Source organism: Lontra canadensis, unplaced genomic scaffold (genome assembly GCF_010015895.1).
Source record: "Lontra canadensis isolate GAN:19392208 unplaced genomic scaffold, GSC_riverotter_1.0 scaffold142, whole genome shotgun sequence".
Taxonomy (NCBI): Eukaryota; Metazoa; Chordata; class Mammalia; order Carnivora; family Mustelidae; genus Lontra; species Lontra canadensis.
Window position 1 is genome coordinate 1,776,277 of NW_022631136.1, and position 15,324 is coordinate 1,791,600.

The window sequence follows — 15,324 nt, forward strand, 5'->3', positions numbered from 1 at the left end:
TTTTTTTTTTTTTTTTTTTTTTGGCTTTCTCTTTAGTACGTAAGCTGGCACCTAATGAATTTCCTCATAAACTCTACGTCCAGAATTACACATCAGCTGTGCCAGGCACCTGCCTAACCATTCGAAAGTGGCTTTTTACCACAGAAGAAGAAATCCTCTTAAATGACAATGACCTTGCTGTTACCTACTTTTTTCATCAGGTAGGTGAATTGATCTTCCCGGAAAGGCCTGATTTCTTTTTCTGCTTATATGTAGTATGTAATTTGCCCATCCAGTGTGAATTCTTGATAAACTGCTTTGCCTCCTGGATCTTAGTTAAGTTATATTTTTAAAATGTTCTATCATGGGGCAGCTGGTTGACTTAGTCAGTAGAAGACGGTAACTCTTGATATTCAGGTTGTGAGTTCGAGCCCCATGTTGGATGTAGAGATTACTTAAAAAAAATCTTTTAAAAAAGTTAAAGAATAAAATGTTCTATCCCATTTAACAGAAGATAATTAAGTTAAAGAAGTAAAGATGTCCTGGAGTTAAGATAAATTTATTATTATTTTTTTAAACAACAAGAAATGAACATATATGGCTATGTACCTATTAAAAAACTTTTCATCAAAATTACACATACAGAGTTTAAAGCTCAAATAGTTCTACAAAGGTTATTGTGAAAAATATCAGTTACTTCACTTAACGTTTATCTCTGCTTCTCTTAGACAACCATTTTCACCCCTCCTTTACCTTTTGTTGTTTGTTTTGTTTTATATTTACTCCTATATCTCTGTTATGACTTAGTTATATTCCCATACTTGAATTTTCAGATTCAAGCAGTATCTCTTAATTTCCCACTATAGAAGATGAGACTCTAGCTCCATTTCCTCCTGCATTCCCACTCCGTACCCCTGCATACGCATATCAAGCATACTTTGCTAGGTGACAGAGCTAGAAATTAAACTAGTTTCTTGACTTCAACTCTGAACTCATTGTGTTATGTAAATATTTTCCCTTAAATGGCTATGGGGAATGATTTTTACCTTAAAGAAATCAGCAGTCTTCTGGTGAAGGTTCAAGTGGCCCCAGGCTGGTGCCTACAAAAGTCGTCCTTATAGCAAATCACTGAGGTTGGATTCTGATGCCCTGGACAAGTGATTGTTTGTTCTTTTCCCTCCTTTTTTTCCTCTCCCAAAGATGAATATTCCCTTCTCTTAGATTTTTAAAGTTTTTCTAGGGGTAGAATGAGGTTGGGAAGGGGATACATGTTTCAGATAGCTGAACCAGGAGTAGTTGAGAGTAAGCACTTATATTTAAGTACCTTCATGCATGTATCAAGTTCTGTTGGGGATTTTTCTCCATGTATGGTCTCAGATTTATCACTTTCTGTCTTCCAGTTGCTACCACCCTAGTTTACAGTCTTGTTTCAATTCATGCTTAAAGCACCATAACATCATCAGTCTTCCTTGGTTCATTTGGCACTCATGTCTGTCTTTTAAAAATAACACAAATTTTTATTGCTTATTTTAGCTCCAGTAGTCCTTAGAGCTGTCCTTAACTCTAAATTTCTGTGCCTGTTTTCTGGGGTCCTTCATAATCTGTTAACTTACCCATCCAGCATTATATTTTGTTGTCCCCTGACATGTACCCTTTATTTAAATCAGGCAGATCTGTCTCCTGAATATATTTAAGCTCAGATGCATTCCTGTTTCCTGACTTCCGTTTGTAGTTTTTTCTGTTCATCCTAACATTCGGGGTCCAACCAAGGCTTCCCTGATAATTACAATTAGCAAAAAACTCTGCTGTTCTTACTGTGTATCACTTAATATCTATACCATACATCTTTGCTACTTCATTGTTACCTTTAACAATTATATACTATCTTTCAGTGTTCTCTAATTGCTTCAACCTGTATAAATGAACTGCAATTTAAAATCTCTTAACAGGAGAAACAAGATCCCTCATGTGCCTAGAACAATTCTGAGTACATAATGGGCAATCTTTAAATGCTACTTTATTCCAATAAATACATCCTTGTGGCAGAGTTCACTGGTGATGATGATGATGGTTCAAATGGATAAGAGTTGTTCTGAAAACGAATCTGTATCTCTTTACTTTTGTCAAGAATGTGCTTGATAATGACTTTGATGCTCCTTTCTTCCCTTCCCTTTGTTTTGGTGACAGGCTGTTGATGATGTGAAAAAAGGTTACATCAAAGCAGAGGAAAAGTCCTACCAATTACAGAAGCTGTATGAACAAAGGAAAATGGTCATGGTAGGTTTATGTCCCCATAATCTCTTTATATAAAATGCTCCTTCTTATCTCTTAAACCTGTTATTCCAGTCATTTTTGAAAGATGTTGCAGCTGGTCAGTGGCTTAATTAATTAAAAAAAAAAAGGAGGGGGATATAGACCTTCATGTAACTATGAGGGTCCTCCTTCATATTTGTTCCTCCGTTTAGCATATAAGAGGGTATTTTGCTATGTGTGGGTATTTAACATTATTATTGACAATAACCAAACAGTGTTCTTTTTTTTTTTTTTAATATTTTATTTATTTATTTGACAGAGATCACAAGTAGGCAGAGAGGCAGGCAGAGAGAGAGGAGGAAGCAGGCTCCCCATGGAGCAGAGAGCCTGATGTGGGGCTCCATCCCAGGACCCTGGGATCATGACCCGAGCCAAAGGCAGAGGCTTTAACCCACTGAGCCACCCAGGTGCCCCAACAGTATTCTTGTTTGATAAAAACTTCTGAAACAAAAGATGTGCAAAACATTTAATATGTAAATATCAGTTCTCAAAGAGTGGATATTTAGATTTTTAACACTAGAAATTTTTTTATTTTGGCTCAGGTTGTGATCTCAGGGTCGTGAGATCAAGCCCTGCATAGGGCTCTGCACTCAGCAGGGCGGCTGCTTGAGATCGTTTCTCTCCCTCTCCCTCTGACCCTCCTCAGCACGCCCGCATGCTCATGTGCGTGGGCTCCCTCTCTCAGATAAATGTTTTTTTGGGTGGTTGTTGTTTTTAAAGATTTTATTTATTTATTTGACAGAGAGATAACGTAACTAGGCAGAGTGGCAGGCAGAGGGAGAAGGAGAAGTAGGCTCTCTCCACTGCTGGGAGCCCCACACGAGGCTCAGTCCCAGGACCCTGGAATCATGACCTGAGCCAAAGGCAGCTGCTTAACTGAGCCGCCCAGGCACCCCTCAAATGTTTTTAAAATGATTTTATTTGTGATTTAGCAATTGGAAAATTATTTGTTTTTATAATTTCCTTCTCTGCAGTGGCTTAAAACATGTATGCTCAGTGGTGCCTTTTGTTAGTGTGATATCTTGGAGCTGTGCTGTTTGATTCAATAGCTGCTAGCCTCATGTAGCTATTTAAATTTAATTTTAAACTCATTTAAATTAAATAAAATGTAAAATTCGATTCCTCAGGTGCACTGTTCTCATTGCAAGTGTTGGGTGGCCACATATGGCTAGTACCTACCATGTTGGACAGCTCAGATACAAAACATTTTCATCATCACAGAAAGTTCTGTTAGAGAGGAGCTACCTACAATATTCCTTACATGTTTTATTTTTATTTATTTTAAAGATCTTATTTATTTATTTATTTGACAGAGAGACAGTGAGAGCAGGAACACAAGCTGGGGAGTGGGAGAGGAAAAGCAGGCTTCCTGCAAAGCAGGGAGCCTGATGTGGGGTTCAGTCCCAAGAACCTAGGATCATGACCTGAGTCAAAGCCAGATGCTTAATAACTGAGCCACCTAGGCACCCCTCCTTAAATGTTTTAAAATGAGCTTTCAGTTTGCACCTGCCATAAATACAGGGATGGAAATTGTCAAAAGTAAAATTTGTGAAGAACGCTCATATAAAATTTCACTCATAGAATTTTAAAATTTCTTTTTTGCAAATTCAGATATTGTTGAAAGTTTTCCAATTACAGTTTTTCATGATTTCACTCAGGACAGTTACCACTTTGGTGATGATGCTGATAGGTCACTGAATTTCTTTTGTACTCTCTGTGTGTGCACTTTTTTCCTGAGGGAATATTCTCTTTCTAAACTAATCAGGTTGGAATAAGTATACAAACAAGTCAGCCATTGAACTCAGCCCATAATCTTATATCTAGCTGGGATAGTTATTTTATTGCTTATCTGACAAAAAGTAATAAATCTATTTGTCTTAGAAAACTGCCAGAGATCAGGGAACCATTTATCAGTGCTCTGCATACCAACAGGCTAAAATAGACAACACAAAAATCTTTTAAACAGAACTAATTCTTGGCAGAATTTTGGTAAAGGGAATTTTACTATGTGAGAAACAGGATATTCGATTTTGGGGCACCTGGGTGGCTCAGTTGGTTGAGTATCTGATTTCTGCTTAGGCCTTGGTCTTGGGGTCCTGTGTTTGAGCCAGCCCTCCCCCCGCCACCCCACCGCCAGGTTGTCAGGCTCTGTGCTCAGTGAGGAGTCTGTTTCTCCCTCTCCCTCTGATGCTCCCCCTGCTCTGTTTCTCAAATAAATAAATAAAATCTTAAACAAACAAACAAACAAAAACTCGATTTCTACCTGTTCTTTAGGATCATGGCATTGTCTTCTCTATATTAATTTATGATTCTGACCAACACATCTGCATCTTTTTGGTGAAAAGGAGCAAGTACTAAAGGACCATCATCCTCTGAAATACTTCTTTGCCTTTGCCAAAGGCAACAAATCAAAGTAATTTCATAAGGGCTTCTGATAATTCCAGTATGGAATACATATTGTTTCTTTGCACATGTAGTACTCCAGACACAATGTCTTCCATTTATGCATTCAACAACAAATATTTGTTGATTATCATTTGTGTGCCAGGCACAGTAGAAGGTGCTAAAAATATATGAATAGGTTTGGATTGTCCTATGGCAAAATATAAAAGATCTGAATCTAACAAGCTTGGTAATGTATTACAAAATTACTTTTAGACTTAAATTTGTATCTTGTGACCACTCAATTAAGAACTGGAATATAGGGGGGATTGGGTGGCTCAGTTGATTAAGCATCTAACTCTTGGGTTCAGCTCAGGTCATGATCTCAGGGTAATGAGATCGAGCCCTGTGTGAGTTCCTCTGCTTAGGACTCTCATTCCCTCCGGGTCTGCCCCTCCCTCCCAGCTTTCCTGTGTGTGTGCTTTCTCTCTCTCTCCCTCCCCTCCTCAAATAAAGAAATGAATCTTAAACAACAACAACAAACCTTGAGTACAGTTGATCCCCTTGGATCATTGGAATTGAGTATAAGATATGTTTAAACGTTAATGGAATTCTGTTGTCTTAAAAACCTAACACCACAAGCAAGTACTAGCCTTATAATATTGCAACTAGATTTTAAATAAAGACCCACCAAAGTTTGAAAAGTGTGAATTTTATTCAAGTATAATTTCATGTATTCAAATATTAGTGTTCAAAGAAATTAGCCTACCCAGTGGTCGTGTTCAGTACATTGAATCTTCCAACTGGGATGGGCCCTTCTGAGCCTATGTGTCTTGATAGTAACTTAATATGGTTGATTGTCCCAAGATTAGGCCACATCACTACTATTAGTTGCCAAATCACTGTCAGACCTTCAACAAACTTCAAAGTTTTAGTTTCTTTTCTATAAAATGGGAATATTTGGATTGCCAGCTATTAAGTACACTCTTGACTCCAAAATTCTTAAACATTCTGTAAGTTCCCTTATTTTCCAAATACAGAGGACAGCTCATATCTTTATACTTTGGCAAATCTAGGAGTGTAGAAATTTAAAGTTGAGAAATACTACCTGACCTGAGAATCTCTGAAAACCTTATATTTCCCACATGACACTTAACCTCTGTCATCACACCAAGGCCACAGGTGCCCTTGGTTTCCATTCAGGCTATTTTCAGAACTTAATGCCATTAGAAAGTCCCCTAAAGGTCCTTTGCTTTCAAGGACTACATTCTTAAATATGGAGGGATAAATGAGCATTTTGATTTGAAGGTGAGAGAGGGGGGCACATATAGTGTCCCAGTACTGTCCTAGGCACAATATGTACATTCTCATTTCCTCCTTATAACCATGGAGGTGTATGGAGAAGTGGCGTCTGATTCTTACTAATATTACTTAGCTTGTCAGAAGTGGAACTAGAATTTGAACCTATTTCAGCCTGGCTTCAAAGTGTATGTTTTTCCCTATAGCAGGGCAAAGAAGCTGGCAACAGTTTCTTTTATTTCCAGATGGCAGAGGCGAAGCCCCCAGGCAGAGTGACTTACACAAAGTCACAGAAAGAGAGTTTAGGGTATGCACAGCTCCAGGCTTCGTCTAATGTCTTTTCCTATTCCCTCCCTTTGTCTACATGTTTCTCTTTTTAATAAAATAAAGGTCCCTATTAGGAATATGGCAGAAATATTTTTAAAACAGTAGTGGTGTCTCTTAAAGAGAGGTCTCAGCAGCTGTGTTACATGTAAGGCTCTTTCGGTAAAGGACATGAGCAGAATCAGTCCCAATGCTGCGTGACACCTTCCAGCATTTACAGAAGTTCTAAGCACCTTTGAGCAGAATTTGCTGCTTACTGGGCTTGTGGACTCCCCCATGACTGTGTTAGGAGGATGCCGTGGATTGAGCGCTTGCAGGCCTGCTTGCAGGGCACTCTTATTTTTCCCTTTAATACTTTAGGAAATTTCAAATATGTAAAGAAGTTGGAAGAATCGTACATTTAGCCTCCATGTACTCGTTACCCAGTTCCAGCAACCTTCCACTTTTCTGCCGTTCATGTTTCCTCTGTCTCACACATATGCTTTCTTCCCCTGGAGTTTTTTTTTTGTTTTTTTTTTTTTTAAGATTTTATTTATTTATTTGACACACAGAGAAATCACAAGTAGGCAGAGAGGCAGGCAGAGAGAGAGGGGGAACCAAGCCCTCCGCTGAGCAGAGAGCCTGATGATGACTGATTGATGACTCAATCCCAGGACCCTGAGATCATGACCTGAGCCGAAGGCAGAGACTTAACCCACTGAGCCACCCAGGCTCCCTCCCCTGGAGTTTTTAAGAGTAATATATACAAATAATAAATAAATAAATAAATAAAAATACATAAAAAATAAAATTTAAAAAAAGAAAAAAAGGAGTAATATATACATCATTTCACAGGGCATTCCTGAGAGGGAAAATAGTTGAGCCCTCTGGCTAAGGATAATGGAGCCTTTAAAATTATTTTTTAAGCTGTCATTTATTGAATACCTAATTATGTACTGAGTACTATGCTAAATACTTTAATGGTCACAAATAACTGTGTGATGTAGGTGCTATTACTATATCCCTTTTCACAGGAGAGGAAACTAAGGCTCCTGGGATTTAGTAATTTGCTGGAGTGCAAGTACCTTGCCCAAGGTGACATAGTTAGGAAGTGATGGAGCCAGGATTCAAGCACAGGGTAGTCTGGGCCCACGCTCTTGACTTCTCTTTGTACTGCTTCCTGTCCCAACCTTTGTTTCTGCTTAAAATCTCAGAAGAGTTTTATTCCATGGCACTGCCCGTCTTAGATACCAAAGTTTAGTGGCCAGAGATACCTTTTTGCTCATAGTGCTAATGGCAGGGCCAGGCAGTATCTACTTTTATCCCTAGTACAGGATGGATGATGAAATAGGGGGATGGAGTAAGGTGATAAAAGGAAGGAGAAATGAGAAAAGAAAAATGCAAATCAGATATTGTGGCACTTCCTGTCGGTGTGTTCTTGATGTCATTTTATAATTTTTCCTCTTTGAAGTTGCCATTATTTTACCTAAACAGAAATAAATACAAAGTATGGAAGGGAGCATGTAGTTTGATTTTATTTCTGTGGGCCTTAAAGTCTTCCCAGACAGTTTCTGGGGCAGTAGCGATGGTCTTGGGTGCCGTTCATTGGTACCAGAACTACAGGTTGCTCAGGGCCCTTTTTGTGCCTAGGCCCCTTTGTCTCTTCTCTCTTAGGCAGAAGGCGACTAGCTGATCTAGTGCAGATCAGCTAGTGTGCTGTGCCTTTGTCTTCCTTCCAGCACTCCCTGCATGTCCCCAGTGTGCTCCTTTCTGTGTGTGGGGACTCAAGGCTCTTTGCTTATTTTCTAGTTAGTCCCTGAGAGGAAACTGGGTCAGAGTCCATGCATCTTTTTTTTTTTTTAAATCATCTTTTCCCTATTTCTTTTCTATTCTCCTTCCCACTCATCTTTTACTCTCCCCTCCAAACTCAAAATAGTGAGTTCAGTGAAAGAGAAGCCAGTCTTTATTGTAGAGGGGAAAGGACAAAGAGCTGAGTTGGGAGTCCTTTCTGAGTCAGTCTTGTAGCACTGTACCTTGGAGGGTTGTATATGCCACTTGTTTTGGTCCACGTGCTTTTTAAGGAGGCATAGGTACTGGAGACCAGGGGATGGTGGCGCTGATATGGGGACTAGTTGGCAACAGAGAAAGGACCAGTGGCCAAGAAATTAAACCTGGCTTCTAGTCTTGACTGTGCCACCTGTGATCTTAAGGAAATCTCCTATGAGAGACTCTGGGTCTAGCTTTAACAGTCTCTCTCAGCTTCAACATGTTATGAGTATGAGATTTGGGGTAGCACTTACTCCTCCTCATGGAGGTCCTTATAACTTTTGATTTGGAAGGAGATATGAGCTCCCTTTCCTTAATCATGCAGATGGGTTTGATTCCCGTCCCGGAGGCAAGTGAAAGGAGAGGCAGACTTAACGGCATTGTGAGTTCTGGCTCCATTTGTGTACCAGTGAGTTAGAGAAAGGAGGTGGGATTGGCAGTATGGAGGTGGAACAAAGAATCAGGAGCTGGAAGTGGAACAAAGAATTAGTTCGGGAGTCTGGCTCTTCTTAGTGCTGGGTGTGAGACCAGAGCATGGGCTTCAGGTTGCTGGGTGAGAGGATTCTCCTTGTTCTTTCTCTGGTGTCATACCAGCAGTTCTTCATGGTGGGTCAGTAAGTACCACAGTAACACTGTTTTTGCCTTCCTTTTTTTTTTTTTTTTTTTTTTTTTTTTTTTAGTACCTCAACATGCTAAGGACTTGTGAGGGCTACAATGAAATCATCTTCCCCCACTGTGCCTGTGACTCCAGGAGGAAGGGACATGTCATCACAGCCATCAGCATCACGCACTTTAAACTGCATGCCTGCACTGAAGAAGGACAGCTGGAGGTGACAGTTCAGCATGGGGCTGCAGCTAGGAGCACTAGAGTTGACACTGTTGCTCACTTACTTGCTGGGGTTTATTAGGTCCTGTTGGGAGGGGAGATGAAATCAAAGCTCTTTTGATGGGGTAGGTAAATCAGCACTGGGTCCACACTAATCCTTACCTTCCTGGCTACTAACTCTGACTCTTCTGTCAGTCTTTTAAATGATCCAGACATCTCACTCCTTTCACTTCTGCCGTCTGGTTCAGAACCATCCTAGCTATACTCTCCAGCATTCTTGGATTTACACTCTTATTCTTGGTTGTTTAGAACCAGGTAATAGCGTTTGAATGGGACGAGATGCAGCGATGGGATACAGATGAAGAAGGAATGGCCTTCTGCTTTGAATATGCCCGAGGAGAGAAGAAGCCTCGATGGGTTAAAATCTTCACACCATATGTGAGTGGTAGACAGGGAAACAGTCTTGGGGAAAGTAGATTGGGTTTGAAGTTCTCAAGCTGAATGCATAAATGGGGAGAGCTGTAGAGGTAGCAGTTGTCTTTTGAACCCTAGAGACCCGGGTGTCTTCCTGTCTTTCCTGGAGGACTAACTAGGATTGGCAGTTTCACATCCCATTTGACTCACAATTACCACTAGAAGGAGCCAGAGAATAGGAGATGAACCAGGCCTGGAGGTTTTTTGTTTGTTTTTGTTTTGTTTTGTTTTGTTTTGTTCATTTGGGTTGGTTGGTTGGTTGGTTGGTTGTTTTGGTGGTGCTTGCAGGTTTTTCCTCTAGGCTGAGCAAGTTTGGGATGTGCGGTAAAGGAGGGCAGGAGTTCAAAGGCATGGCCCTGTGGTGCCTAAGCTTGAGAAATCAGTGTTGCTATTTTGTTTTTGTTTTTCAGTTTAATTACATGCATGAATGCTTCGAGAGGGTGTTCTGTGAGCTCAAGTGGAGAAAAGAGGTAATTCTAAACAATCTTGAATTGACTTTTTCATCTCTGTTTAAAATGATAGGAATATTAGAGACTGTTTATTCTTCTAGAGAGGTTATTCTTTCAGGCTTTGGATGCTGAATGGACTGTGCAAAAGAAGCCCTGCTTCCTCCCTTGTCTAGTGGGTAGCCATTGGCTATCAGCTGTTCCATCTCCCATGACTTCCTGGACCCTCCTCTGCTGTGGTTTTGTTTTTGTTTTTTAATCAAATTACTGCCCTTGTTGTTCCTGACCCAGAAGGGCAGCTGTCATCAGTTTTAGCCGTTCTGACTAGACGAGTCATGACAGAACCTGTCTGGGCCATCCAAGAGTGCGTGGTGTGGGAAGGTTCTGCTCCTGTTATACTGCTGTCTGAATATGCCAGTGCTGGAGCAGAATTTGGAAGATTCTGAATAATTAGCTACTGATTCTCAAAGACAATGTTTCTGAAGTTCAGAAGATAAAGTCAGGATTATAAAAATTTGTATTCTTGGTATAGTAGAAAGAACACTGGGCTCTGAGAATCAGTTCAGTATTTTCTCCCAGCTTTTTTCCTCCCTGCAACGTGGGGCAAATGAGCCTCCCTAGATCTCAGTTTTCCTGTCTTTTGTCATCTATAAAATGGGAAAGCTGAACCAGATAATTAATCTCTAAGCTTCTTTCTGGGTCTACACAGCTGTGCTTCTAGATGGGAAGTTATAGAAGAGGAGGAGGCCAATCAGATTGAGTCATGTAGCCATACATTTTTCTCCTCCTTTCTGAGGGTGGCATCCAGGTGGGAGGAGATACAGACACCTCAGGCTTCCCAGTAACTGTTCTCTGTTTTCCTTTCAGAACATTTTCCAGATGGCGAGGTCACAGCAGAGGGATGTGGCCACCTAGCCTTTCCTCATCTCCTCCTCTTCACCCTCGTCCTCTCACCCCTTTCGTCTCCTGTGTCAGACAGAGTAACCATTAACACAAAAGAAGAGAAAAAGGAAAAAAGTCATTATGTTCAAAAGCCCTAAACTAAATACTATTAATAATCCCTCTGAATTTCATGTCTCTGGAATTGAGCTGGTAGAGAACAACAGATTGGTCAGCACCAGGAGTCAGCTGAGTTAAGACAGGAAAATAAGCCCAACAATGCGCCAAAGGTATCTTTGTCCTTTCACCTGGGCCTCATACCAACAGACTCTCCTTGTACTATATTTTTAAAACTGGAACTATGAACTCCATCCATTTGCACTGTTCAGACATATATATGTATGTATGTAAAAATTATATATACACAAATTAGCTGCACGTATATACATATATATATTTCTTTTTAAATTTCATATTGATGGCAGTACCTTTTTTAGCTTGTGTTTTTACACACCTTTCACTAGAATTCATGACTTCTCTCTTGCTCTCTTTATTTTGAAACAAACTTTAAAAAGGAAAAAAAATATTTTACCAGGAAAATACCTCTCCTCATGAAGGACTCGATAAGTTTACAACCTGCTTGGGTTTTTCCCCCCTTTTTTTGTACTGAGTGAAGATTCTGGCTTATGGATTGCCGTAGAGTCTGAGGAGCAAGGAGCATAGTTTCTTTATCTTCCACGAGGCTGCTGGGGAGGAGAAAGAGATGTGTATCTCAAGGGCAGCAAGGCTTGCATATCTGCAGGGAGAGTCTAAAGACTTGGTGTGGTCCTTGATTCCAAGACACCTTTCCTGGTCCATCTCGCTCTCCCACTCATGGCTTTCTAGCCACATTCTCATCTCCTTCTCACTTCCCGAGGGCCCCTTGAATGCTCTCCCTCCACTGGCCTAGAATAGAGGGGAGGGTCAGCTCAGGAGGTTGATGCCACAGGAACCTGAAACACTTCGTGGTTGTAATTTCCCATTTCCCGCCATTTCTGAAGCAGGCAGAGTATTAGGGACCAGAGTTAAAGCCAATACCTTTAGGCACAAAGATCGGACTTATGGGAAAAGAAGGAAGAAATGCCCTAAGTACCTAAGCTTTTCCCTACCCATTCCTGACCAATAATCACCCATAACCGATTACGTTCTCCGTGACTTCCTTAAAGAGCCGTGTTGGGAAGAGGGCTCTGACGATATCCCCGAGGCCTTGGGGAAACTTGGAATGAGTCAGTGGTCTGTGCCAACCAAACCACTGCTCATCCAAGCCAGCTGAGGACCCAGGAAGAACCAGTAGGAATATGACTGATTTGAGTTGGATCTCAATTTTTAATGAAAAGGAGCCTGAAAGAAAACCTTTTTGTCCCTCAAAGAGCTCCTCATCTCACCTTGCAGTTTGAGCTTTTGAGACCTGAGAGCTGTATCCCAGGACCAGGTGGGGCAACACTCTCAGTCCCCAGCTCTAGAGATACTGCATTGGGGCTGTGAAGTTGGGCTCCCATGCAACCGAAGCACGTCTATGAGCCTTCTTTTCTTTTTCCCTTCTCTACCTTCTAAACAGAAACCTCCATTGGGTGGCATCTTTTGCTTTGTCTAACTTGGAGGCAACCATACTTGGTTTAGTCAGTCTACTGAGCAGTGGTGGGGTGGTTTGAAGTTTCTTTTTTGGTAACTTGTTTTTGCGGATCATCGTGAGGCCACTTTTCTTTCCCTCTCACTCTGTTATCCTGGCAGCTGCTTGCCCTAGGACAGTGTGGGATCATACAGGACACCTGTCTTCCCTCCCCTTTTCCAAACATAGGTGGAATCACAGAATACAGACGTAGGGATGCTAAATGTTTTAAAGTTACAGAGAGTGATCCCTGGTTTGAAAGTTTTGATACACGATTAACTTCTTTTGGCTTAAATGAATTTAATAATGAGCCAAAGGACCCTAGAAAGAAGATAATGCTGATTCCCCACTCCAAGATGCTAAAGAGGCTTTCGGCTCCAGCTCTGTTCAAATTGTAAACATAAGCAGCCGTTTGCCCATATTCCCTCAGAGTGCGAGAGGAATGAACAAATCTGGGGTCCATGCAGTATCCCAAATACTGACCTCCCATTGTGAGATGTGAGATGGTGGGGGGATGGATGCTCATAGGATGGAGGCCCCTTTGGTGGGGGGTGGATGCTGCTCTGGTCCCTTCGTGGCAGAGCATTCATTCACTTGGTGCTTTGGAGATGGGGCGAGGGCCCCATGGGTATTGGCCTGTGGGCAGAATCAAACAGCCCCTACTTGCGGCTATACCACTAACAAAGCACCCAGTTGCATCAAGGACGGGGGGAAGGAGGGAGCTTCTGGAGGAGCATCTTCCCCTCTTCCACCCACAGCGGGCCTCCTGGACCAGGGCAGAGGTCACTGTGGCTTCATAGGATCAAGCTCTTTTTTGCATGAAGCAGTGTTAGTGTGACACTCCTTTCCCCTGTTGCTCTGTACTTCCTCTCCCTAATCTCTGCTATCTTTCTTAGTCCTGGGTTGTGCCCAGGGAGCCTTCTGCCCAGTCTTCTTTTGCAGTTTGTCTCTGGGAAATGGAGGGGCTTGCCCTCCCCTCTGCTTTGTCCCTGCAGAACCAGCAGGATCTTCCTGATCTATTGTCCTCCCCTCTGCACTCAGTTTCTGTCCTCTTTGGTAAAAGGTCAGAGTTTTGTATAGATCAGGAGAAAATGCAGGCCCTGAGAAACCTGTCCTTACAGAAAGGTTTCCTAGGGCCATGCTTTGGGCTCTCTGCTCTTTATATTTTTATTCTTCTCTTCCATTTTCCTGCCCTACCCTCGCCCTCAGCCTAAGCTCAACCAGGTGTGTGCTCAGGGCAGCTCCTAGGCCTGGCCTTTTTCATCCTGTCATCACCCAGGCCGGTGGCTTTGGTTATCTCCTCTTGTAGCTCCAAACCTAGTGCTTGGAGCAGTAGTACAGGGCATTGACAGGAGGGGACATCTCTCTCAGAATCTGCCAGCTTATGTCCTGGCTCCTAGAAGGCAGTTTTCCTCATGGAAACTGCATCCTGGTTGACCTGAAGTCTCCAGACCTGGAGGGACTACTGTGCCCCCTCCTCTCCATTGTGCTCTCTGGCTGGGTCAGTTCAGCATAGAGACCGTTTGGGCTTTTGGAGCCCAGGTTACTGCTAGGTTTGCTCACCAGATTGATTGTGTCCCATTAGCTTCCTTTTGAAAGGAGGACAATGCTATTGATACTCAGAGGCAGTGGGTTTGCTTCTTCAACTCCTGTCTTCCAGTTCCACCTCCTGCCTTCCTTTCCCTCTAACCCTGACCACATCATGCCAGGCCTCACTCATACCAGGACAGCAGCTTACTCCTCAGCAATAATCTCGAGTGTGGGGAATGTTTAGGGTTCTGGGGAAGGGCAGGAGCAAAGGTGGGAGTGCTGTGGGCTGGAGGCACTTGGCCAACTGCTAAATTGGACACCAGTTTTATATCATGCCCCCTTTTTAAGCCAGTGAGCTGGGCTTCAGTTTTCCCCAGGCCATGCATACTTTTAATTTATTTGAGAAACTCTAATTGTATTTTCACTGCAGTATCTTGTATTTTTTATTTGTGATTTGAGAAATGTGAAGAGAAAATACACAGACACATAATGGCTAACAGTGTTTCTTTCATTCCTTGTTCTAGAGCTAACCACTCTAAAATTGTTTCGTAATGTCACTTAGTGTAATTAATTGTAACATATTCTTTTAAATAAATTGATTTATTGATGAAACTAGTCTGTGCTTTCCTAGGCTACACATCCTTTGGGTTGTGTGGGAAGATGTGAAAAGGGATGAGATGGGAGTTAGAAAGGTCAGTCTGAAAAAAACTAGTTAGCGGGCACTCTTTCGAGGGCAGGAGATAGAGAAGAGGAGGAGAATGCGGCTCCTTTGAAAATGCCTCCTACTCCCTCAGATGTCAGAGTTGATTGTGCCAGCCCCCCGCCCCCCCCCAAATCCACATAAGGCTCACAGGACCCCTCTCCCTCAGCCTTACTCAGAGCCTAGCAAAGCCTTTGGGACACATCTTAGCACTGTGTCTCTACCCCAGCAACATGATATTTCATTTTATAAATGCCTCAGGAGACTGGTCTGAATCTGAACCTAATAACAGTAATAATAGTAATGCATAATAGTAGGCACTCCGGGTGGTTGTATTCCTTCTGCCCACACCCCTGAGAATAAAGGTGGTTGTGGATATACTTTGTTTTTACAGAGGAGTCTCAGGTGCTGTGACCTAATGACCTACTCCAAAGAAACCTGCTCCTCTCTGTACATTAGCTCCTGGGCTGAATCTGCTCTGAAAAGCTCAGCATTTGTG

The 15,324-nt window shown here is 42.1% G+C and overlaps 1 protein-coding gene across 1 annotated transcript in view; it reads left to right on the forward strand.

Moving 5' to 3' along the window:
• SNX27 (sorting nexin 27) overlaps positions 1–14,737 on the forward strand; it is a 61,848-nt gene extending 47,111 nt beyond the window's left edge. The window contains 6 exon segments of the mRNA XM_032843709.1: positions 37–200; positions 2,167–2,256; positions 9,003–9,152; positions 9,458–9,586; positions 10,033–10,092; positions 10,936–14,737. Coding sequence (XP_032699600.1) covers positions 37–200; positions 2,167–2,256; positions 9,003–9,152; positions 9,458–9,586; positions 10,033–10,092; positions 10,936–10,983 — 641 coding nt within the window. The 3' untranslated portion in view covers positions 10,984–14,737.
• Positions 14,738–15,324: the final 587 nt, after the last annotated feature.